This window comes from Cheilinus undulatus, linkage group 14, assembly GCF_018320785.1.
Source record: "Cheilinus undulatus linkage group 14, ASM1832078v1, whole genome shotgun sequence".
Taxonomy (NCBI): Eukaryota; Metazoa; Chordata; class Actinopteri; order Labriformes; family Labridae; genus Cheilinus; species Cheilinus undulatus.
Window position 1 is genome coordinate 32,067,894 of NC_054878.1, and position 26,081 is coordinate 32,093,974.

General features: G+C 39.6%; 2 protein-coding genes across 2 annotated transcripts; one reads left to right on the plus strand and one right to left on the minus strand.

Moving 5' to 3' along the window:
• Window positions 1-1,778: 1,778 nt before the first annotated feature.
• Window positions 1,779-4,084, minus strand: churc1 (churchill domain containing 1). Its single transcript, XM_041805785.1, has 4 exons — window positions 3,917-4,084; window positions 3,516-3,651; window positions 2,254-2,324; window positions 1,779-2,117 (listed from the first exon to the last, which is right to left on the minus strand). Exons 1-4 carry the CDS (start codon window positions 3,953-3,955, stop codon window positions 2,025-2,027), a joined length of 339 nt encoding a protein of 112 aa, XP_041661719.1. The 5' UTR covers window positions 3,956-4,084; the 3' UTR covers window positions 1,779-2,024.
• A 151-nt stretch (window positions 4,085-4,235) lies between these two features.
• znf106b (zinc finger protein 106b) lies at window positions 4,236-26,003 on the plus strand. Its single transcript, XM_041804855.1, has 21 exons — window positions 4,236-4,292; window positions 5,136-5,260; window positions 5,382-5,443; window positions 7,206-7,409; window positions 7,521-8,618; window positions 11,108-11,441; window positions 11,544-11,604; window positions 12,549-12,703; window positions 12,822-12,882; window positions 14,756-15,473; window positions 15,566-15,606; window positions 15,701-15,843; window positions 17,066-17,200; window positions 17,349-17,465; window positions 17,729-17,920; window positions 18,660-18,722; window positions 20,761-20,880; window positions 21,547-21,618; window positions 21,717-21,788; window positions 23,247-23,393; window positions 23,557-26,003. Exons 2-21 carry the CDS (start codon window positions 5,138-5,140, stop codon window positions 23,617-23,619), a joined length of 3,981 nt encoding a protein of 1,326 aa, XP_041660789.1. The 5' UTR covers window positions 4,236-4,292; window positions 5,136-5,137; the 3' UTR covers window positions 23,620-26,003.
• Window positions 26,004-26,081: the final 78 nt, after the last annotated feature.

The window sequence follows — 26,081 nt, forward strand, 5'->3', positions numbered from 1 at the left end:
AAAGACAGACATCGCTGTAAGCACAAAGAGAGACTGCTGAGACATGGGGACTGAATGGGGATCTCCCACATGACAACTGTTGAGGTTTGGAAAATCTATGAGAAGCCTGAGACTTCCTTTTCTACCAAAAATCTATAGTTGTAACCTTTAATTACTTTAGGTACTGCTAGGGTTACCTGATGTCTCATTGCTTGAACATATACTAGTAAAGACTGAATTATGTTCTGTGCTCTTAGGTGTATTTAGGGTTTTCCCTAAAGGTCAGGGAACAGGGCAGAGGCTACTCCACAAAACTAAAAGAGTATCCTTTTAGTCAGAGTTGATGTCCTTTTGAATAGACTACATGACACTTATCCCGAAGTACTTAAATCCCCTATACTAAACACATAGCTGCTAACACAATAGGACTGAAATAAGTAATGCAACAACGGCAGGTTGTGGCACAGCGGACAAGCTCGTTACTCTTGCAGGGCTTCTTCAGGGAGCATGGGAGTTTCCCCATCCAGCCTACATAATGTTTTGTGGACCTAGAAAAAGCATACAACTGTGTCCCACAGGGGGGTCATATGGGGGGTATTACAGGAATATAGGGAATATGTGTTTGCAACCCACAAAGACATGTTCTCGGGGCATGTTGGCCTCTGCCAGGGCTGCCCCTTATCTCCAACTCTGTTAGTGATTTTCATGGACAGGATTTCAAGGGCCCAGCTGGGGGGAGGAGGGTTTTTGGTAGGGTGACCTCAAAATTTAATCCCTGCTTTCCACAGATGATGTGGTTCTGTTGGCTTCTTCAGTCAGGAACCTCCAACACGCACCTCAGCAGTTTATGGCTGTGCAAAGTGAGGGTCAGCACCTCGGTGGATTGCTCCCTCCTGGGAGGGGAGTGAGTCTCTGCCCCAAGTGACGGGGTTCAAGTATCTGGACGGTGAGGTTGACAGGTGGATTGGTGCAGCACTGGCAGTATTGCAGGCATTGTACCGGACCATTGTGGTGAAGAGGGTGCTGAGCCAGAAAGCCCTAAATTTACCAGTTGATCTTTGTTCCAGCCCTCACCCATGGTCATGAGCTCTGAATAATGACTGTAAGAATGAGCTTGAGGGTTCAAGCAGTCAAACTATATGGAGGACTGAGAGTGCCAAAATGAAATATATAAATATATAATAATTAATTAATTAAATATGTCATTAATTAATTAATGACACATTAATTGTTTAATGAATTATATATTTATATATTTCATTTTGGCACTCTCAGTCCTCCATAGAACTACACAAATACACAACTACAATATAAATCGGCTCCTCCATCTGTTGACATGAATGTAGCTCCAAGTTTAGAACAACAGCGACTGACTCAGATCAGATTTATCCTCCTTTGAGCTCTCCTACTTAACTGAAAACCAACTCTCAAGGTTTATTCTCAGTATTGATGAATGGAAATGCACACTTTCAGTATTTAATTTCACCGTGGCAGACAAAGGTTAAGAAGGAAATATAAACCTTTAAGAATGTGAAAAAAACAAACAGAAGGTGACCCCAAGACCTAAGATGTGCAACAAATCAAAAAATAGCCTTACAAAAATTGAAATTGTTTAAATTCTCCTTATCTCTGAAAACAGGTTTATGACTGTGAATTTTAAGGTCCATTCTTGAACTCAGAAATTATTTTCCAGTTAAATAAAAAAGTATATTCTCGCTAAAAAAATATACATATAGCTGCATCACATGGCCTTTTTGTCTCTGACTGTAACAGATGTGTGCCAAGAAATTAAACATAGGAAAGCTTTTTAAAAAGTTTATTTAAAACCACTATAAATTTAAAGACATGATAGTTTAATGTGGTCATGGAGGGAATGAATATAGTGTGTCCTCAGCATACAGTAGTTCATTAAAAGGGCTTGAAATATAAGGAATTTGTTTGAAACTATGTGTAAAAATTTGGATGGATGATAAAACCATTGTAGCCCTGAAGCCAGCAGCACATCCATGTCAGTAACACTCGATCATGACCCGTCGGTTTGGGGTCTAGAAGAGAGGTGCAGTCTGTCTTGGGTCATCTGGTAACACACTGATGGAGTCTTCTGCCTTTCCACACAGCATGCAGAGCATTGTGTACTCCTGGAAAAGAAAACAAAAAAGCATACTTTACATAAACATAAACACACTGAAGGGTTAGATGCCAAACCATGACTACTGCACGTATATTAACAACTTCATTCTTTTTTTTTTAATGTGTGAGTGTGAGATACCTTACCTGATATTCATCAACAACGCTGAAGGTGTATTCATGCCTTGCAATGACATGGTCACAGTTTTTACAAACATCTGAAAGAAGAAAGAGACATCAGCGAATTTGTTTCAAACATGCTTTAAATGACCAATTTCTTCAACACTAGAACTACTGCCAAGAAATGAGTACTATACTTCCAAAACCATATCAGGCCCCTTACTTTCACACTAATGACTCATTCTTTTTGTTAAAAAGATTTTTACATGGGGTTTTTTTAGCGTGTCTGCACAATTTTTGTTCCACTAAGCCTCAAGATCACTTTGAAATTGGTGTTGGGCCACTAGACCTAGCGCCTACTTAACATCATTAAATCTTTCATAAGGGTCAGACCTAATAATTATTACCAATGTGTGATCAAAAGCTGAAAACTTTTACCACTATGGCTTCAAATTTCACAAATTTAGATATATTAAATAAAAAAGAGTAATTGTACTGGCCAAATAAGTGGGAAATTATATTAGTTGAATACAACATGCAAGATAGTTGTATCATGTTAAACAGGAATAGCGTCTTCCCTAAACTCTTGCCACAGCCTCAGGGCACGCCCTTTTTCTGACTAAATATGTCATTTGACAGGAAGATCAGAATCAGCTTTACTGGCCAGAAATGCTAATGCAACAGAGTTTGAATCTGGTTGGCTTTGCTCTCGTCGTATAGGGATAAAATATTTAAAAAAAAGAAAAAGAACTTAAAAATTAGGACTTAAATATGTACGAGCTCTTGCTAGGCATTTTTCTGTACAAGTCCTAGTGCATTGATAGCATGGTTGCAAAATGTGCAAAGTGTGCAAGAATGCTTTATATACAGAAGTACAAAATAAACAAGGGTGTGGGAATATTAACATGAGGTAGTCAAGATAATTTAAGATAGTTTACATTAGTTAGTGCAAATGTGCATACAAAGTGAGGCATTTTACCACAGTGAGCTTTCTAACAGAATTTAACTTACAGTAAATAGAGTTATTAGTGCAAATATGCATATTAGGTGAGGCATTTTACAGCAGTGAGCTTTCTTTTGAGTACAGTAAGTAGATTAACTGGTGCAAATGTGCATATAAAGTGAGATTAGCCATATTGATTAATCTGATTAAGCATACTGAAGTCAGTGCTCCTGTTAAAACCGTAAAGGCAGTGTGTTGTAGGTTGTCTTTACGTGTGAGAGCTGTTAAGAACTATGTTTGTGCTGCATTTATCCATCTATTTTTGAGCTAAAATAAAACGACTAACGGTCATATGTGACTATCTCCTCTCCATCCTCATCCTCCGTGGTTTTGTTGCTGATCAGCACGAAGTCCCGCTGATGGCAGTTGACGCAGCCAAGGTAGTTCATCAAATAAGAGCCATCCTCCAGGCAAGTGTTCCCCTTAGAAATCACAGGAAGGATTACTTTGAACATCGTTGAACTTACTTAAGTATTTTCCTTACTAATGTTAACCTAGTATACTTAAAGCGTCACAAAAGAACATGAACATTAGAGGTTCATATTTGTGTTCTCTATAGATAAATTAGCATTACTTATAGACAGGTAACTATAACTTAAGTACTCCCTGGTTAAACTTGAGGACATCCTGCGTGTCAAAACAAGGATTGCTAACGTTTGATGGACTGTCTCTCGCCTCTCTGCTTACCCGGTCGGGATACTCTTTTTGCACACAGCCGTTGCACATTGTATGGCATATATTTAGCAGGTTTTAAAAGTCAGTTCGTATTAACAGACTGTACATAACACTGACGAAGGGGTTTGGGGCTATATATCCTCTTCCGCATGGAACGGTGGTCTCTGCATCTTATTAGAGCTGTAAAAACAGTCAAAGCCGGAAATCACTTTCGGGATCTCTAAATTACACTTATCATGTAATTTGTAGATCGAAGGAAACCCACCCTCTGACTTCCGGTGTCATCTTGACAGAGGGATTGGCTGACGTGAAAGACTCGACGTAAATGACGTAGGAAGAACATGGCGGCTAAGCAGGAGTTATGTTTTGTTGCCATGTGAAAAAGCAGGTAAATATGAAATATTTTGAATTTTATGTCAGTATTTTGTAGACAGCGATTCTTTGCAAACGTAGCCTATTTCCTTTTACTCCAGCTGTCGGCTTCGTCAAGTTCTGAAGTCAAGAAGCGTGAATTTGCATTTGTTATGTCCTCTTAGGCTACCTTTCAGCCCACATTGCTAGTTCTGACACTGCAACCACGTTGTGTCTAAGTTGCTATTACAAGTTTGGCTTCAGTTACTGCACAGCTGTATCTTGTATATTACATTCACTTTTTTGTACAATAAAAACTATAGCTGTAGTATCAGTTCCCCATGCTATAGCTGTATAGCCTTTGTCTTGTGATTATATTGAGTTTTGGGCACCGAGTATGTTTACATTTACTGCAAGAGTTTTATGTTTACAAACACCAGAGGTGGAAATTGACTTATTCATTTACTCTAATTACTGCAGTTAATCTCTTCTAATTATTCTCTTCTTTCTTTTTAAAAAAAAATAATTTAGGAATATGTTGGGAGGAGTATAGAAGGGAGTTTAGCAGTACATTATTTTGTGTTTGTTTACTTTTGTTATTTGCAGGCTAATGTACACACAGAGAAAGTAATAAAATGTATGGAAAACAATTAAGATTAATTGCCCACCCTCAGGTGTCATAAGTAGCTTCCAGTTCTCAGTACTCTGAGTCAACTTTAAATGTTTTCTTGATACTTTTACTTGAGTGATTTTTATAGACCAGTAATTTTACTTCTACTTAAGTACATTTTTACTAAATTAGCTGTACTTGAACTTGTGAACAATAGTCTTTCACTTTTTCCATGCCTGACAAACAATTGTTCTTCTTTCTTCCATACAGAAATGGAAAAGACCCCAGCTCCAATCACAAAGGTGGGTAAAACTCCTGCCAAGAGGAAGAGGAATAGAAACAACAAAAGAAAACTCTCCTACTGTATTCTGTGTCGCAAGGCCTACCAGACAAATGTAAGTGGCTCTAACTTTGCTGAAACATTTTTAAAAAACTGTATTGTTGATCAACATTGGTTTATTAACATTCAACTGTTACCAAGATTTATCATTCTGATGATATTAATGTTAACTGCAGGAGGCTCTTGATCATTCGCACAGCATGCTGCATCACAGAGAGTTGGAGACGGTGCTGGGCAAGTGAGTAATATTTATCAAGAAAACAGATAAGCCTTTGTTACATAGTTTGCTTGACACTTAAAATACACCAGTATTTTTTATGCATACTGCATATAATAAGATTGATCTAAGGGAAAGTATCATCTGAAAATGCTGTCTCTTCTTGAGGGCTCTAGTTAGATTATTTTTTGTGCCACATACAAGTGCATCTAAAAAAATAGGATATCATGTAAAAGTTCGGTTTTTCCTGTGATTTACTCCAAAATGTTAATCTTCCACAAATTCTAGATTTATCTCAAACAAAGTAAACCATTTCTTAACTTGATTTGTTTTAATCTTAACAGTTACAACTTACAGCTCAAGAAAATCAATAGATCACTAATAATACTATAATATTGTGCAAAAGTCCATTTTACAAAGCCCTTATTCTGTCACCCTGGTTCAGTACACACAATCACCATCATAAGGAAGACTGCTGACTTGACAAATCTCCAGAGGAAAGTCAATGACACCCTTCACAATGTGGGTAAGCCACATAAGGTCGTACCTGAAAGGGCAGGCTGTTCTCAGAGTGCAGTGTCCAAGCATATTCATAGAAAGTTGACTGGAAGAGAAAAGTGTAGTAAGAAAAGGTGCACAACCTTCAGAGGATTGTCAAACAAAGTAGACTCAAGAACTTAGTAGAACTTGTGTTAAGAGCTACCACACACAGATGTATCCAGGAAATGGGCTACAAGTGTCGTGTTCATAGTATCGAGCCACTCCTGAACCATAGACAACGTCATAGGTGTCTCACCTGGGATAAGGAGACAAAGAACTGGACCTTTGCTCAGTGGCCCAAAGTCCTTTTTTTCAGATTAGGTCCCAGAGTCTGGCAGGAGATCAGAGAGGCCCAGAATCCAAGATGCTTGAAGTCCAGTGTATTCAGTTTCCAAGGTTTCAAAGTCATCTGCTGGTGTTGGTCAACTATGCTTAATCAAGTCCAGAGTCAAAACTGTCAGCCATCTACCAGGAGATTTCAGAGCACTTCATGCTTCTATCTGCTGAGAAAAATTATGGAAATACTGATTTCATTTTCCAGCAGGACTTGGAAACCACCCACATCGAAGCAAAAGCTACCATAAACTGGTTTGCAGACTATGGTATTACTTTGCTTGATTGGGCATCCAACTGGTCTGACCTGAACCCCATAGAGAATCTCTGGGGAAATGCCAAGAGGAAGATGAGAGATACCAGACTCAACAATACAGATGAGCTGAAGGCTGTTTTCAGAGCATCCTGGGCATCATAACAACAAAGCAGTACCACGGACTGATTGGCTCAATGGCACATCACATACCTGTAGATGTAGTCATTTGTGTAAAAAGAGCTCCAATGAATTACTGAGTGCATAAATGAGCATACTATTCCAGAAGGTCATTATTTCTGTATTATAAAGCCTTTTTGGACAGACATTTTGTGGTATTCTAATACTTTGAGATAGTGGATTTTTTAGATTTTTTTTAGCTGTAAGCTGTGAGCTTTGTATGAGATGAATTTAGAATATATGAACATTTCACTTGAATAAAATCACATGAAAAAACTTAACATAATGTTCTAAATTTTAAAATGTGTTTTAAGAAAGATTCTTTTAATTTAGACAAAGCCCTTGAACCATTACAAAAGTCATGGGCACAGTTTTTCCTTAGATTTTAACATGAGTATTAGAGCTCAGAGCAGGGATACTAGCATGTGCTCATATGTGACAAAAATGAAGTCTGCTGTTATGTTCATCTGTCAACAGGGATGTACTTCATAATTGCCAGGCATGTAAGGGATCCGCCATGGGTTTGGATGAGTATGTGCAGCACATCTCCACTGCTCAACATGAAGCCAAGTTGAAGAGCTTGAAGGGGAGAAATGCTAAGCCCATCCATCTGGGCAAAATACTGGGAAATGAGAAGTTCCTCTACATTGTGGAGAAAAACAAGATGCTGAAGTTGCAGGAGTATGAGATTTTAACTGCTGCCTCAAAAATATGTTTGATCACTTACTTGCTCCTCGATTGAATGTGCTGTTGTTTTTAAACTCTGGGTCAAATTCTCTCATATTCCCACAGGAAGAAGGAAATGAGAAAGCAAAGAAAGAAACTGAAGCAGGAGGCTGGTTTGAAGCATGCAGAAATGATGCAGGGAGCCACAGGAAAAAACAAAGTAGTTTCACATGTAGCAAAGGTGGAAAATTTCAAACAGGTGAAAACCACAGGAGCACTGAAACAGATGCAGAAACCCCAACGGGAAGGAAGCAACAATGCGTTTTTTAAAAATAGAGAGAATAACCCATCCAGTTGTCGAGAGGAAGCAAGCTTTCAGAATCAAGGTGATGTCCGGGACCAGTATACCCAATCAATTCAGCAGATGAGCAGCAAAATCAAAACTGAGAACTTCCAAACAGAGAGACTTCTTAACAGACCAAAACACACCCAAGGAGGGACTACTCAAACACAAAGACAAAAAACATGGCCACCAAACAGTCAGAATGGTTCAAATTACAAACAGTGTAGTAGTGGATTAAACTCCGACGTCACAAGCGATCGCCTTCCTCAGAACAAAGTGCACGTGTTTGATTTCACTGAGAGTTCTGGATCTTCTCAGCCAGGACATGAAGGTTCAAATTCAGCTAAGCCTTCTTCAGAGAACAGCACAGCTCCCATACGAGATGTCGACATCAGTGCCATGCTGAGACATATCAGAAGAGAGCTGGGAGTGAGGGAGCCTTGTAGGGCAGATCGGGAAGCCCGAAAGCAGAACAGTGAGGCCAGCAATCAGATGGCTGATCTAAGCAATCAGCGACAAATTGGAGCTGAAAAAGACCAGCCAGGAGGTGGCTCCTCCAGGAACCGCATCACCTCCTCACAGGCCAACCCCTCTGCATCCTGTTCTGGTCTTCATCCTTCCAACACAGCTCCAGCCAAGTCAAATCAGAATACACTGAGAATGACACAAGGAGTTGCTCAAAGCTCAATGGCTGCAGGTGACTCCAGTGAAGTGTTAAACTGTGGGGAGACAAATGTGAATATCACCAGCAAGGCTCAAGTTGTTCGCAAAGCTACGAGCAATTTACTGAACTTATCAAGGACCCAGGGCAAGCAGAGCTGGACAGAGATGTATGAGGAGACAAAAAGGAAGAAGATGGAGAGGACGAGAGGGAAGCCCAGGTGAGACTCTTCCTGCAGCATCCTCTTATTCTTCTAACTCCAGTAATTTTTAAACTAACAGATTATAATTTCTCATCTAATTTATTTTGACCTCCAGTACTGTGTTATTCTGATACTTACAGTGCCTATAAAAAGTATTACCCAATAACACGTTTTCCCTTTTATTGTAGATTTCTACTAATGTCAGTAAAATAAAAATATGTAAGGTAAAATAAGTGACTACATTAATATAGTAATAGTCGATGCACCTTTGGCTTCAATCACAGCACTGAGTCTGTGTGAATAGGTCTCTATGAGGCTTGCACATCTGAACACTGCAATTTTACTCCATTCTGATATGAGAAACTGCTCAAGCACTCTCAGGTTTCACAGGGATCAGGTGTGGGCAGCCCTTTTCAAGTCCAGCCACAAATTCTCTAATGGATTGAGGTCTTGGCTCTGACTCAGCCACATTTCTGTGTAGCTTTCTCTGTATGCTTTGGGTCATTGTCTTGCTGGAAAGTAAATCTTCTCCCAAGCTGTAGTTCTCTGTCAGACTGATTAAGATTGTCCTCCAAGATTTTCATATATTTTGCTGCTCGGGTTTTTTCCCTCTACCTTTACAAGCCTTCCAGGGCTGGCTGCCTAGAAGCATCCCCACAGCATTTATGCTGCCACCACTATGCTTCACAGTGGGGATGGTGTTTTTGTGGTGATGTGCAGTGTTTGGTGTCTGCCAAACATAGTCTTATCTGATGGCCAAAAAGCACCACCTTGGTCCCATCAGACCAAAAATCTTTCTTTCACTTAACCATGGAGTCTCCTACATGCCTTCGGTGGACTCCAGTTGAGATTTGATATGAGTTTTCCTCAACAGTAGCTTTCACTTTGTCACTCTCCCATAAAGTTTTGACTGGTGAAGAGCCCGGGTAACTGTTGTTTGCAGAGTCTCTCCCATCTCAGCTGCTGAAGCTTATAACTCCTTCAGAGTAGTTATAGGTGTCTTGATGGCCTCTTTTGTTAGTCTCCTTACACAGTCACTTAGTATGTGAGGACAGCTTGATCTGCCTATCTTACACATGTGCCATATTCCTTTCATTTGTTGATGATAGATTTAACTGAACACCAGGGGATTTTCTGTGACTTGTGAGTTTTTTATCCATTCCCTGACTTGTACTTTTCATTAACCTTTTTCTCTGAGTTGCTTGGAGTGCTCTTTTGTCTTCGTGGTGTAATGGTAGCCAGGAATACTGATCAAACAGTGACTGGACCTTGCAGACACAGGTGTCTTTATGCTTCAATCACTTGAGACACATTCACTGTACTGACGTAATTCCCATTTCACTAATTATGAGAGTACCAACACCAGTTGGCTGGACCTCTGTTTAATTGGGTCAGTCACTTTTAAGGGGGTTAATATTTATGCAATCACTTATTTTACATTAGATATTTTCACTAAATTGACAATACTTTGTGAAATCTGTTTCCACTTTGGCATTAAAGAGGTCTTTCTGTAGAAGTCGTCTGTCATAAAAGCCAAATTATACAGTATTGACCATGATTGATTTATAAAATCAGTAAATGGGTAAAACATCCAAGGGGGCTGAAGACTTTTTATAGGCACTGTATATGTCAGAATGGTGTTGTGTCCTTTAATGCTTTTAGTATTCTATGTTGTTTATTTTTATCTCTTTATCCCACTGCCATTGTCTATTTTTTATTTAAAACGATTGAAAATGGGCACACCGGTAGTCAAGTGATTAAGGCGCGCGCCATATACGCAGGCAACCCGGGTTCAAATCCAGCCCGTGGTACCATTTCCCACATGTCTCTCCCCGCTCTCCTCCTGTTTCTGACTCTATCCACTGTCCTATCTAATAAACGCAAAAAAAGCCAGAAATAAATCTTTAAAAAAAAAACAATTGAAAATGGATGAAATTACCACTGCGGCCATGTTCTGGTAACAGCACGCCAAGGGAGGGTCAGGGCAAAAAGTTTTTTCTGGCTGCGCTTACATCACTCTCTGCTGACTTTCACTCTCACGTTTGTCTACATGTCTACATTTGTCTACATGTCAAAGCTTGTTGTTACTATTTTCTTGCCAGCTAATCCCAGTCAAACGGATAATTACTTTGTAAACGTCAATGACGGAGGAGAAAGTTATTCTGGCTTTTTTTGTGTCTTCTTTGTTCAGGTCTGGGGCTGTTGCCAGTGCTAGAACACATTTCATTATACATTTATTATACATATATATATATATATATATATATATATATATATATATATATACATTCTTCTTTAAATTTATTAATCTACCACGAAACCAAATACCAAGTATGCAGGGCAAATTAATATGGACTTAAGGGTTAAGGGAGTGGAAATCAGAAATGCTGCTGGACTTCTGGCATAGCCTGGCATCAGCAAGCGCTGGTTTGCCAAAAATAATCTCTAGTTTTTACTGCACTTGTTTGAAAAGATTGTAAGATATGTGCTCATTTATGTGTTAACAGGTTTGGGATTGAGCTGCCAAACCAGACAGACAGAAATCACTCAACACAAGCAGCTGACAATGACCTGCCTCTGTCTGAAGGTTTCCACTGGGAGTCGTTCCCTGACAGTCCTTCAGCTGCTGGTTGGGCTGCACCACCTCCTCCAGTCCAGCAAACAGAGGTTAATGACCATCACTCAGAAACGCAGTCAGATTTACAAGTGCAGAAGCGTGCAGAGCTGCCTGCTGCAGCACAGGACAATTATGAGATGGTAACTGTTCCTGTAAAGGTGGAACAAAATGTGGAGGATGAGAATGGAGAAGAGAGTATTTCAAACAAGAGGATGTCTACAGAGGTAATAATTAGCAGTTTACAGTCCATGACTAAGCTGAAACATACTGTATAGATCTTTGCTTATTTTTAACTGTTTGAATTTAATTATTGCTTATCCCTACAGCCTGATGGTGTTTCTGATGAGCAGCCTAGTAGAAAAAAGAAGAAAACAAAACCTCAAAAAGGTAAACCTAGGGGCGCAGGTGGCCGAGTGGTTAAGGCGCACCCCTATACGCGGATGGCCCGGGTTCGAATCCGGCCTGAGGCCCCCCACCGCACGTCTCTCCCCCGCCCTCATCCCTGTCTCTGACTCTATCCACTATCCTCCTCTATCAAATAAAGGCACAAAAATGCCCAAAATAAACATTAAAAAAAGGCAATCCAAGGCACACTGTAGGTTTTGCATGTAATTAAAATGCTTTTATTAAATAAGGAAAAAAAAATTATGAGAAATATCCCATGCAACCTTCTCAGTGGCATGCACACCTTTTTTTAAATTGCAGTTTGAATTTTTTTATTGTACATTTTTGAATTAAACTCATTTTTTACTCATGCAACCACCTCTTTACCAAATGAACTAAGATGTGTGATGCTACAAAAACCCAGCAGCGCTTTTGCTTATTTGTCTTCTAATAATGCGGTTGTTGTATTTACCAGGCCCATATTGTGTAGTTATGCATAAATAGTCCATTAAAATAAATGACCAAGTGCATGTAATATGACTCAAAGCCTGTTAATGCTGCAGCTAGGGCACAGTTTTTCTTCTCAGACTTTGAAAGTTGTTATTCCAACTCCACAGTGACTTTAAGGAAAAACATGGTGATGTAGGTTTAACAAGCCTCTGTAGTCTGCTCTGTTTTTCTGCTCAGAGCTGCTACATCGGCCGCACAAAGCACCTTCCTATCACCAAGTTGAGCTGTGGGTATTTAAGACAGCAAGATTAGAAAGCGGAAATGCTGAAATAAGGATTTCTCAGTCCCTTTAGTTTATTTTAAAGCTTATAAAAATGGTATGCATTGTGATGCTGGCTAATCTTTCGATTTTGAAAATGTTAGCAAAGTGTCATCATTTACATTTGACCCTCTCCAACTTTTCTTGTTAACATCAGTATTTTCCCTCTGCTCTGTAGACCAGGACCAGATGGACCAGCTGTTAGCTGTCTCTTTGAGGGAGGAAGAGTTGAGCCACTCATTACAGGATTTGGACAAGTCTCTGATTCAGGCCCGCAATGCCCTGCAAGCTGCCTACACTGAGGTCCAAAGACTGTTGCTAATGAGACAACAGGTAACAACTTTATTGGAGAATATCACATAAATATTTATAAGTATCTAAAAATCTATCATTTTTTCTAAGGTGTTTTGTCTTGGCTTTACATGATTAATTCTTCCTCTTGTTTTTACAGTGCACTGTTGAGGTCAACAGTCTGAGAGCCAAGCGCATCGAGATCCTGCAAGGGATGCAAGGTAGGCCTGATCACAAAGATGATCATAATAATGATAATAATAACTTTATTTGTACAGCACTTTCTAAAAACAAGGGTTTCCAAGCTATGACGTGTGCAGAGAAAAACAGTAGAACAAATTCTCTGACCAAGAGAATAACCAACTACTTCATATGACATAAAGAGCCCAGATGTCGTGATACCATGCAAACAAAGACATTTAAGGACGTCAGTAGAGTGCAGACATCACATGACATAATAGGTACTATAAAATCCATAGGAACCCAGGCAACATAGGAACTGAGCTACTCAGTTTGAGACCGAGAGGACCAAATGTTTTAGAAGATGTGAGCTAATAAAAGAGAGCAAAGAGGAATGAATACGAGAGATAAAAACAATAAAAGGAGGCTAAAAGCAGTAAAATGTGATGAGAGAAATAGAACAACAGCCAATAAAAACAGTAAAGCATAAAAGAAAGGGTAAAATCTGAAAGATAAAATAAATAAGATAAAATAAGCTCCACAGTGTCAGTAAAATGAATAAATAAAATGGCAAAAGTATAAAAAAGGAAAAGTGATAGAGAGATCCAAGCATTAAAGAGAGGAAGCCAATGAAAATTAAAAATAGCCAAAAGGGCGAAAAGAGGAAAGTAATGATCTGTGCGAAGAAAAATCCTAATAAGAAGAGGAAATCACATTAAAGCCTGTCTATAAAAAATAGTTTAAAGAGCTGATTTTAAAGAAGCCACTGATTCTGCATGCCTTATCTTCTCAGGTAGGTCATTCCAGAGTCTGGGCCCAGATGGAAAACAATCTATCACCTTAAGTCCCTAAGTCACCTAAGTCTCATCTTTGGAATACCAGGAAGCCAAAAGGGCAATAAAATAAATTGAGGTTAATTGGGAATGAAGCGAGTGTAACTAAACCCTGCCGCTAGCTACCACCTCGTTCTCCTCATTTGACGCTGATTGGTCTGAACAGTGTTTGGTTCGGCACAGATTTTGTGGATTGGAGCTTTTCAAGATGGATTTGCCTGATGACAGAGATGGAGTCTAGCAAATTCATCTCCTTTGCAAGGTCACTAAATTTCTGGCAGCTGGTTTAATATTTGGCACTAGGGGGCTGAGGCTATTGATAGAAGGGGAACAGTGAGGGTTAAGCAATATCAGTTCAGATTTTGACTTGTTAAGTTGCAAGAAGTTATGTGCCATCCAACAATTAATGTTATTCAGGCAGCCTGTAACAGCAGCGAGGCCTCTTGGGTCCACAGGTTTCAGGGACTGGTGTATCTATGTGTCGTGCATAGCAGTGAAAAAGGACTTTATGGTTCTGATTTTGCCAAGGGGCAGCATATAAAATAAAAAATAAAATCAGACCAAAAAAACCGAACCTTGAGGTACACCACAGGTAGAGGTTGAGGATGGGTGATTACCTGTGGTGATCGCAAAGGTTTGCTCTCTGATTTTACAACATCTGCATCAAATGCATTGATTGAACTTAAACATTCAGAATACTTGAAAAAAACTCAATCAATATATAAAAATAAATTGTTCCAAAATATGGATATAAATGTAAAAATCATCTGCATAAATAAATACAAATAAATTAACCATGTTTTTAAATATTGGAAATATATATTTTGTCGCAAGAATACAAAAACAAACACTAAAACATTCACTACAAATTCCAAAACTTATGAAAAAAACAAGCACATGGCAAGTGGACCAATAATTATTTAATCACAATTATTGTATTTCCACGATCATTGGAGACAAAATTTTGATTGAAATGTTAAAATCAATTAATTGCCCAGCTGTAATGATTGTTACCGTAGATTTACTTGTTGTTTTAACAGCTTCATGGGTAATAAATAATCATATCCTAATCTTTTTTCAGGAGTGTACTCAGGAGCGTCTAACTCGGCACAGAAAGCCAACACCTTCTCTGCAGGGGCTGCTGCTGCCGTTCAACCAAGACTCTCTCCCCTTCCTTCCTCTACTGCTTTCCCCACCTCTTCAAACCAGTCCCCACGCCCCACTACACCAGTCTCCTCCAGTGGCCAACCTAATACAACACACATTGCCATGCAGGTAAAGCAGGAGAAATGCCAGCTACCTGCAGTCTCCTGTAACCCCGACACACCTCAGGTTCCTGTAAACCAGCCTGTGCCGCTGTTTCCCCCTAATCTGCTCCCTTCACTGCTGCTTACACCATCACACTTGCCTGCTCCTACAGCTGCTGCTGAAACTCTCCCACATGTCAAAGCAGAGAGTTCCACATCTATGAATAGTGCCTCTGAATCACCTGCCAGGCTGCAGGGACAGGTGGCGAGGGAGGAGTTCAATGATGGTAAACAGACAGTAAATGTAGCTGGAGAAGAAGAAGAGGAAGAAGATTCTGATGACAGTACATCAGCAACCTTGGATGACAACAGAGGGAACGAGAGCGACAATTCTGTTGAGATGATGGAGCCCTCCGACGTGGTCGTCATCGATATCGATGAGTCAGACAATGAGGAGGATGTTCCTGCCCTCAAAGAGCCACCTCAGAAGTCTGTCAGTGTGGAGTTCAGCTCTGCAGCAACACAGGCGAACAAGAAAAATAATGTAGAGAGGTAAGGCCCCTACAAGATATAATGAGACAGAAATCTTAAGATTACAGACCCCTTGCCTTAAATGTGACTTTTTTTTTTCTTTCACGACTCAGAAAAGTTCAGCCTAATGTTAAAGAAGAGAGCACTCCTCCAGGTAACATTTCCTCTTGTGCTTTCATTCTTATCTCTTGTTAAATGCAAAGATAAAACTATAGAAATCTTATTTGTAATCATCTTTTTCCCTCCAGAGTCTGCTGAAGTCTCTAATGATGAGGCGTTATACCTGGGAGCTTTTATGAATCACACCGGTCCCGTCCATGGGCTCCAAGTGCATGAGGGTCGGCTGTACACGTGTTCAGGAGACAACACAGCCCGGGCCTACAGTCTGATGGTTAGATGTCCTTAAATTACATCCACATTTATTCACAGTTGAAATCTTGTACCTTTTCTGAAATGATCATCAGTTATATTCATATAGAAACAATCGTTCTTTATCATGTTGACTAGTTAAACCCTTGCATAGTCAATAATTACCATGTGAAGAGAGAATTTTTGTCTTGAACATTTTGAGCTTTTTTTTAATTGTCCTAAGCATAAAGATAAAACAAGTTAAGATAATCCTTTATTGGTAGCAAAAAGTGTTTCAGCAAAACAATGATAAACAAGTAGGTAAGTATAATTTTTTTAAAAGGTATAGTAAAAAGAAAACCTGAAATACAGTCATGTGCATAAGTTTTAGGGTGCTAAGGAAGGAATCGCCATGAGCCGGACATGCCACAACCCGGGGCCTGAGAGGGGGCGTTGGGGTGCTGCAAGAGTCAAACTAAAATGTTGACACACACGTGTGTTGCTTGGCAGCTAAGGTCAAACTCGATGGCATTGCTTTCGGGCCTGTGTATTTTTTGGTTTGTGTGGCAACTCTGCTACTTACTGGATGGTACCCTAGGCCCCTGGTTCCCAACCTGGGATCCTGGGTTTTATCAGTGAAAAAATTTAAATCTAAGTTGATTTTTGATGGCATGTGTCACTTTTTCTTCTCTCTTTGGTCCTGGGGCTGCTCCAGTTTTTTTAGGTACATTTGGGGGTGGGGGTGGGGGCAAGGAAAAATGGTTAGGAAACACTTCCCTAGGCCATGCTTACATGCCACATCCACCTCTTACTCCACCCTTAAGATATGTATTTTGTTATTTTCCCATGCCCTGGTAATATGCAAGGACATCCAGAGCATGGGGTTGTGTCAATCCTCTTTCCCACCTGATGGTGACCTGAGGATGTGTTTTGCACTGAGGCTATGCTTCTGTTGAGCCATTCTGCCATTGAGCTAAGATCAGTGAAGGGCTGCAATGATGGTTGACCTTCTGGAACTTTGTTCCATCCCTACCTAGGATCTCTGGAGCTCAGTCAGAGTGACCACCAGGGCCTTGGTCACCTCTATTAACAAGGCCCCTCTCTCCTGATTGCTAGTTTGGTTGGGCGATCAGCTCTTGAAAGAGTCGTGTTGTGTCAAATATTTTTTTCCACTGTAGCATCAGGCTATGACATAGCAAAATTGGAAAAAGTGAAGGGGGCCTGAATACCTTCTGAATGCACTGTATTTTATTTTATACTTCCAGAGCAGAGAGTGCCAAGCAGTGTTTGAAGGTCACAAAAACAAAATCAACTGTCTGCTGGTGGCGTCCTTCACAAATATGCCAGCACGCCTCTACACCGGATCCAGTGACCAGACGATCCGCTGTTACAGCACAAAGGTAAAAAACTTCCTGAACCACTTTGTGCGTTTTAGTCTTGGAATAATTTTCACCTAGTACCTGCTGATGTACTTAACTGTCCTGTTACGCATTTAACACCTTAAATATCAGCTTATGTAAAATTGTCTGAATATTTTTTCCCATCAAGAGTAATAAGTGTTTGGAGCAGATCACTCTAGCTGACCGGGTGTTGTGTCTGCACGTTGCCTGGAATATTCTGTTTGCTGGACTTGCAAATGGATCAGTAGCCAGTTATGACTTAAAGGTGAGTAAAATGATCACTTCAGAGCTGGATATTAGTTCTGCTTTGAGATATGATGTAACTTGAATAGGCCAACCGTCATAACTGGGTTAGGGTTAGGGTTTAGAGTTTAGAGCCCTGGTTGACCTGTAATGTGGAACACATTTGAAATGACTAAATGCACAGTAGCATCTGATTTTGCAGTACTTCATTTTCTAAACATACATGTAACTTTTACCTTTGTCCACCTGAGTATGAGATCAACTCTGCTTCTCTGATGTCATCAGACTCTGAAGCAGTTGGATGTGTTTGAGTGTCACGGCCCACGTGGTGTGAGCTGCCTCGGTACAGCTCAGGAGGGAGCTCGCAGGGTGCTTCTGGTCGGCTCCTACGACAGCACCATCAGTGTGCGAGACGCCAAGAGCGGCCTACTGCTTCGCTCGCTGGAGGGTCACACCAAAACTGTGCTCTGTATGAAGGTGAGGAGATACTGTATGTCCACATCTGGACATTTCAGATGTTGGACTTTTGGATAATTTCTGTCAAAATAAGGAGGATTTATATTTGGAGAACTTACTTCAGGGTTTGTTAGGCTGCTTGAAATCCTTGAAAAGTGCTTGGATTTTGGATAAAGGCTTTGAAATGTTTGTAATGTTTGGAAAAATCACACATTTTCTTTGAAGGAATATCAGCTAGTACCTGAGCAAACTGTGGGAATTAGTCATCACTTTTCATGGATAATTACATTCACATATTTACTTAAAAAATCTTTAAAGTTGAATATTTTGGGCAGTTATTTAAATTGACTAAGTTTTGTTTTCCCTTAATTTGTCATCCATCTGTAGACTGCAGGCACAAGACAGTTTTGGTCATTATAATACTATATCTTAAATGATAAGGAATGGCTGTAAGTTGCTGAAATACACCTTAAAGTGCTTGAATTTGGCCTTGAGAAAAGGTGTATGAACCGTTTTACAAGTGTTCAAAAAGGAAATACAAATACATACTATAAAATATTCCTGCTATTGCTGCTGTCTTGGAAAGGACTCCCTTGTAAAAGAGATTTTTGTATCTCAATGGGAATAAATCCTGATTAAATAAATAAAATAAAGAATTCCAAATTTGGTCTTTCCCATTCATCTTGCTGATAAACTGTGGGTCATTATGGAGATATTTGCTTGTATGTTAGTTATAATAAAGTCTTCTGTTTGTTTTCAGGTGGTGAATGATCTTGTCTTTAGCGGCTCCAGTGACACTTCTGTTCATGCCTACAACATCCATGTGAGTGTAAAAAACTCACAAGTTAAAATGATAAGCTGCGATTACATGAGGATTTTTTTTTCACAGTCCGATTGAATTTGTTCTGATTGGAGATTTAAACTTCTCTGTTCACATGGACACTAAAAGATGTGATCCGATTTAGATATGCATTTTCATGCATCATATGTGTGATCTGAATAAAACTGCTCTGACATGCGCAGCATCATCCCGCAGGTCAGCGCTACCTAAAATTTGCCATAAAAGAAGAAATTCTTCTTCAACTTTGTTTCAAATAAGCAGTCAGCTTGCGTAAAATAATGGATTGGCTATTATTTCATGTCTGAAGGTTATACTATATGACCAACAATTCTGAGCTTTATTAAAGCTTCAAGTAAAGAAAAGAAAAGTTGTCTCTGAACATATCAGATTTGTTTTTCTTCCGCCATGTTTCTGTCTGTTTTGTTGAGAGGGAGGCCCTCCACTTCATACCGGAAGTCGGACGAGCACCACCATAACCCGTCTTCTAATACTGGAAGTCACCTGAACTGAATGTCTTCTTCATTGTTGTCTTCGTGCGTCACCGTCATATTAATAGAGGCAGGTCTGCCGCGTAGGGAAATATGTGAGTTTTCGGCTTAAAAAGCACAGCGATTACATTATATTAATTTTAATGAATCGATTTATGATCCAAATTCACTGATCACCGAGCACAGACATAATATTAGTCGAGAACTGGTTGGCTGGCCGGACGTTGGTGTTACTGGCATGTTGCCAGAGGAAGGTCATTCGGGTTATTCAATACAAGTAGATGAGGAGTGTGCAAATTTTCATAATGAAAATCTCCAAAGATCAGATTAAATTGATTTTAATGAATCATTTATACTCCATGATCCATTTTAATATATGGGTATGTCTATATACAGTTGCAAGAAAAAGTATGTGAACCCTTTGGGATTTCTTGGATTTCTGCATAAATTGGTCATAAAATGTGTTCTGATCTTCATCTAAGTCACAACAATAGACAAACTAATAAAATAAACTAAAACTGCACAAAAAATGATGTTTTCATGTTTTTATTGAACAGAACATGTAAACATTCTCAGTGCAGGGTGGAAAAGTATGTGAACCCCGAGGCTAATGAGTTCATTGCCTGATGTGAACCACGCCTCGCACAAAAGAGCTCTCAGAAGACCTACGATCAAGAATTGTTGACTTACATGAAGCTGGAAAGGGTTACAAAAGTATCTCTAAAAGCCTTGATGTTCATGTGTCCACAGTAAGACAGACTGTCTACAAATGGAGAAAGACCTTCCTCTGGCAACATGGTGGCCACGTCAACATATGGCCTGCCAGACAATCTCCTGTTGCACATGTCTCTGCTCAGAATGAATTTGGATCATAAATCGAGTCATTAAAATTAATGTAATGTAATCGCTGTGCTTGTTGGTCTGAAAACTCACATATTTTTCATCTGCTTGTATTTCCTTATGCCTCTATTAACATGCCGGTGACGCACAAAGAAAATAGCAAAGATGTTCAGTTCAAGTGACTTCCGGTATTAGAAGATGGGATATGTCTGCACTCGTTGGACTTCTGGTATGAAGTGGAGGTCCTCGGCTGCATCCAGGTACTTCCAGGTACTCTTGGTTCCATCCGTGGGACAGACATACGCAGTAAGACAAAAATCACCCCAAACAGGGAGAGATGATCAGAATGTGTTTTCATGGACACTGCTCCGAACGACTTTCGGCATAAACCACACCTCTCGATCAGAATAAAATTTATTTCCAAATGAGCCAAATCTGAGGATTTTATTCTGAATGGAGTGTTTATATGAAGCGTTTTATTCAGATCAGGCATTTATTCCGATTACAAGTGGTCCACGTAAACATAGCTTGGATTCATATTTAGAGGAATTTGCAACATGATCTCTGTTTTGTTTGTGACTTAGGTTACCAAACAATAAGTTGAGATTATTTTGATTATTTGTATATTTAAACATACCTAATTTAAATGCTGGTCATTTTGTATCTGTATTTCCCCGTCTGTCTGCATTTAGACAGGAGAGTTGATTCGCATCTACAAGGGTCATGAACACGCGGTGACATCAATCGTCATCTTGGGCAAAGTGATGGTCACAGCCTGTCTGGATAAACTGATCCGAGTTTATGAGCTACAGGTAAAGTATTTATAACGTTTTTTCACTAACATGGTAGTCAGCCATTTAGATTTATTTAGAAAGAACATTCAAAAACAGCACTGGCTGACCAACGTGCTGTTAGTCAAATCAAATCAAAAATAATAGAAGAGGAAACCGCACAGAAAATTGACACACACACATGCATAAAATAATTGGCAGTGAGAACAATTATAACGCTAACAACAACAATAAAAAGTTAATGATGCAGAATTGAGCTTAGTTGCGAGGCCATTCAGGGCTTTAAATACCACAAAATCAATCCTATAGGGGAAGCCAGTGAAGATGGACTAAGACTGGGATGATGTGGTTTGATAAGCTGAAACAACCTGATTGACACTGAGTTCAGTCATGGCCAGGGTTCTTGGCGCCCTTAAATTTCAGATAAAGCATGAAATTTAGCCAACTCAGGAAGCCATCAGTCTCCTGTTTTCAGGTTATTAAAGTCAGTGTTATGTTGAATAATCAGAAGCTTTTCTCTTTCAGTAGCTGAGGTACAATCAAGTATGAAATAAATCTTAAGTTCTTATTCAAATGCTTTGAAAAGATTTTTAATTTGACTAATTCAGGGTGCACACTTAGAGTGATTTACCTTAAACTGAAATATTAAAAATTATCTATATATTGATTGTTTCACCGTTCTTTCAGTCTCACGACCGTCTGCAGGTGTACGGAGGCCACAGTGATATGGTGATGTGCATGGCCGTGCATAAGAGTGTGGTATGTGGACTACTACTGGCCAAGACCTTTTTTATTCATCTGTACATGTCAATGGTTCTCTTCTTCTGTTTTTTAATACTAGTTTTGGTTCTACACAGATCTATACAGGCTGCTATGATGGCACTGTTCAAGCTGTGAAGCTCAACCTGATGAAGAACTACCGCTGCTGGGTAAGGACTCAAACCGAGAAAAAACTAAAAGACTAGTTATTTTTTTAAAGTCAAGCTTGATGCATTTGGAAGTTTAATATTTGACCTATTTCTGAAAGAGTCTTAAAGTTTTTTCCTCTTCATCTCTTTATTCATCAGTTCATTTCGTATACTCGTTCAACTACTTATAAACGCAAAACTCTCATCAGCTAATCATGGCAGCAGCCATGCATCCAGGCATGTAAACATGGTCGGGATTATCTGCTGAAGTTCAAACTAAATGTTAGAATGGGGGAAGAAAGGAGATAAGTACCTTTGGATGTGTTGTGTGGGTGTAATGGTAGGACTCAGGATGCGGAGACGATGGAGCAGATTTAACAGATTTATTGTGCAGGTAAGTGAAGAAGGAAGGGGGGATCTCAGGAGTCCAAGGGATAGTGAGAGTGTGCTGGAGCTGGCTGCGGTGATCAGGGCAGGAGGCACTGGAAAGAAGAGGGAGAGGCACGTTAACAACAAGAGTCAAAACACAAGCACTGGAGATTATTCAAAAGGTTCTCAAAAAGAGCACTGGAAACTTCTCTGGGAGATCTCGAGAGAAGGAGCCTGGAGCTGACGTTTACCGTAAGGTAAGGTTGGCGAGACTCAGGCGCTGAAGAGAGCTGCAGCAGGTCCTAAATAGTGATCCTCAATGAGTGATTCGCTGCAGTTGTGCGCTCTCCACAGCACCGGGGGGGGCGGGATGAATGCCTCAGGGAAAGCAAAGAAAGTTAGCAGCCAGAAACAGCCTCCGGAACCGGAAGCTAACCAAAATAAGATAACACAACGACAATAAACACCACAGGATGTTCATAGTTTGGCAGTCTTTCGTGTTGTTTTTGTTAAAATTCTGACCCAACCATTGGATGCAACATTAGAAATTAATATTCATCAGACCAGGCACTTTTCTAGTCTTCTGTTGCCCAAATTTAGTGGGCTCTTGTGAATCGTAGCCTCAGCTTCCTGTTCTTAGCTGACAGGGTAGGCATCCGCTGTAGTCTTCAACTGCTGTAGCCCATCTGCTCCAATGTTTGGCGTGTTGTGTGTATTCCTTGGTTTCAACAAGTGGGTATTGAAGTTATTGTTTCCTTTCTATCAGCTCAAACTGTCCGGTCACTCTGCTATTAATAAGGCCCAGAGAACTGCCACTCTGAATATTCCCTCTTTTCCCACCATTCCATGTAAATCCTAGAGATGGTTATTTGTGAAAATCCCAATCGATTGTGAAATAGTCAGAGCAGCTGCACAGACACCAACAAACATGTCACGTTCAAAGTCACTTAAAAAGATCATTTTGACCATGCCTACATGCCTGAATGCACTGGCTGCTGCCATGTGATCGTCTGATTAGGTATTAATGTTAATGACCAGACAAACAGGTTTAACTAATGAAGTTATTGGTGAGTTTATATTATGTCTGTGTAACACTTGCCCTCTCTTTAGTGGCAGAATTGCTCACTGATCTTCGGCATGTCAGAGCATCTGAATCAACATCTCCTACAAGATCACAGCAACCCAAATCTGAGGATGGTGAAATGTCGCTGGAGAAGCTGCAGCGCTGTTTTCTCCACACAGCAGGTGATCAAACAGGTAACGCCATCTTATCTTCATGACTTATCTCTTCTCTGATTAATGCATTTGTTATCAAAATTGAGGAACCCAGGACTCTTTCACATGAAGAAAATAACAATTACGTGCATGTTAAGCATTATCAAGTGTACAGTTTCTCATTTTTGTCTGTATTTTCCTGCAGGAGCTTCCTGAACACATGAAGAACCATGCGGAGAAAGACAGTAAAGTTCAGCCCTGCCCCTGACAGCAACAATACAGGAGCTAAGACTGAGGTTACAATACATCAGATCGTTTTGTGGTTCATCGAAGTTTAATTCAAGATTTTGTGTTTTGTTTTCCGTTAAAAGTGTGAAACTGGTTTACATGAGTCTCACTGACAGAGGTGAGGCCGCTTGTTGAAAGTGTTGGGACACTTTTAAAATAATCATGAAATCAGCTGTTTTCTTTATCAACTGTTATCAGTTTAGGTTGGCAGTAATTACGCTCTATTTTAGGAGTGATTCATTACTGTATGTTTAGATCTGTTGGTCAGTGTGTTCAGTCTTTTTACTGTGAATATATGGCATGACTTAAAAAACCACACAATATTGTACACAGACTTTTTGATAAGTAAGCAGCTAATCGTTGAACATTTCTATGACTGTGCCGCACTCACATTTACACCTCAGAGTAGATTCTGCAGAGAAAGTTTTGCTTTGCACTGCCTTCAGGTTCCAACATCTTTGGTGATTTTCCTAGATTTTAAGTGAAGGTTCTGTTTTAAGGTCTGCCAAGAAAACGAGTTGACCATAAGTCAAAGCAACTAGTTTTTGAAATCCATCCACACAAGCAGACTGACTGAAAGAATAGTACCGATTTTACTCTGTAACAGTCACAATGGAGAGTTTTAAAAAGAGATCATATTTCAGTCTAACACAAAAAACTCGACAGCGCTTTAAGAAATCCAGACACTTACAGGTCACAAAACAGCTAGCAGCTATTGTGGCTATGAGCAAATGCTGACTGGTAATATTTTGAATAAGGCAATTCATCCGTCTTTGTGCTGCCACTCTGATGCAGAAAATGTTTATTTTTTCCAGAATCTGCTTTTCCTAACTGGTCTGGCCTCAGGACCTGCCACAACCTCCTAAATGAGAAATTGCAACACAAATATCTGAGAATTGTCATCCTCTAGAATTTATTTATATATTGTAAAATAGTACAGTTTAGAGCTAATGACTAACTAAGTCATTGGCTCTCACCCGGTGGGTCAGGACCCAAGAGAAGGTTGCAAAGCTCTTTCAAGTGGGTCTCAAATATGTGCCAGGAAAAATATGTGGCAAAAAAAGTCTGTGCATGGAAGTCCTTTTTTAACACAGTAGAGTTATACATGTGTTTTTAGGTTTTCCTAAGATAATGAGGTGTTTTCAGTATTTATGTCAAGATAACTTGTTTTCTTTTGATAACAAAGCTGGTTGTCCCCAAGATAATCAGAAGAGGTTCCCAAATTCGCAAGCTGTCTCAGGAAAATGGAGAAAAATAAAATGTCTCCATGCTTCTGCAGTGATGTGCTTTACATGTTTTTTCATCCCATTCATTAAATTTCGTTTTCTTCCATTTAGGATCCAAACAGAAACATTTTATATTGAATAAGTTCAAGTGGTTGCAAACTTTAAAACATTTGGGTTACGGTTTCTCTTCAGAAGGTAGTGGTGGGTCCTGATCCCTCTCCAGTGGAGAGTTAAGGGACAGGACAAATAAATGTTTAAAAGTGCATTTTCACAGAAGTCCTGGAGGGAAATGCGTGCATACCTTCTGGTTCAACCTGTTTCAGCTAATAACATGCAAGTTTTTGTGGGTTTCTGTTGATCTTAAGAAGTTGATACACTGTAATGGGAAAACAAGCTCTGTAACTCCAAAATAACAAGAAAAGGAACAGAAAATTACTTATTATCTGGATAAAACAGAGTTAAATAAATTGAGAAATTTCCACCTAGGGCTTCCATACATTATGCCTCTTTTGCCACATTTTTTCCTCATGCACACATAAACAACCTGCTAAAACCAGCTCCATGGCCCACCAGTCGAAAACTGCTGCTTTGAAGACACTGTTGTCTGACCTTCGAAGAAAATGCCTTGACCCAAAACAGCTGAGAATCTCCTTAAATTCCACATCCTTGGACAATAATTATCACTAGTTTTTAATTGCAGATATCCCAAGGGCTTTAAGAGGTATTCCAGGATGTCATTAGGGGGTTTTAAAACTTTATATCTCACTATTTTTTGGAGAGAGAAATACACATGAACTGCATGTGAATCATATGGATAAACAGACTTGATATGTTGCTAATTAAGGCGATGAAGAAGGTAAAGTTTGGGATAAAACCCAGAGCTTAAAAAAGTATCAGCAAATGTTCATGATCTGTGCTTTCTTTTAAAGTCAAACACATTGTAACTTTTTTCGTCATGCACAGGCATGGCTCATTGATCTGATATTGTAATGTAAAGTTTGTAATTCTTAGATGGCCTTGATACATACTGCAATCTCCTGTTTTCAATATTTAAACCATTTATTAGTCCTAACTCTCAAGAACATTACTGATGCTAATACCCTTATTTCTGATATCCCGCTGTACAACTCCTTTTGTACAGTTGTCCATCTTTTTCTGCTGTCAGAGAAAGTTCAAACTCTGATGCAACTCTAACCTGAAGACTGAGGCCTTACTT

Bases quoted from the DNA above. Each gene is read 5' to 3' on its own strand.
- churc1 (XM_041805785.1), bottom strand. From the start codon at position 3,955: ATGTGCAACGGCTGTGTGCAAAAAGAGTATCCCGACCGG. The intron at 3,652-3,916 runs GTAAGCAGAGAG...GTGATTTCTAAG, and splicing joins AAAAAGAGTATCCCGACCGG to GGGAACACTTGCCTGGAGGA. The intron at 2,325-3,515 runs GTTAGTCGTTTT...TTCTTCTTTCAG, and splicing joins GGAGATAGTCACATATGACC to ATGTTTGTAAAAACTGTGAC.
- znf106b (XM_041804855.1), top strand. From the start codon at position 5,138: ATGGAAAAGACCCCAGCTCCAATCACAAAGGTGGGTAAAACTCCTGCC. The intron at 5,444-7,205 runs GTGAGTAATATT...ATCTGTCAACAG, and splicing joins TTGGAGACGGTGCTGGGCAA to GGATGTACTTCATAATTGCC. The intron at 18,723-20,760 runs GTGAGTGTAAAA...GTCTGCATTTAG, and splicing joins TTCATGCCTACAACATCCAT to ACAGGAGAGTTGATTCGCAT.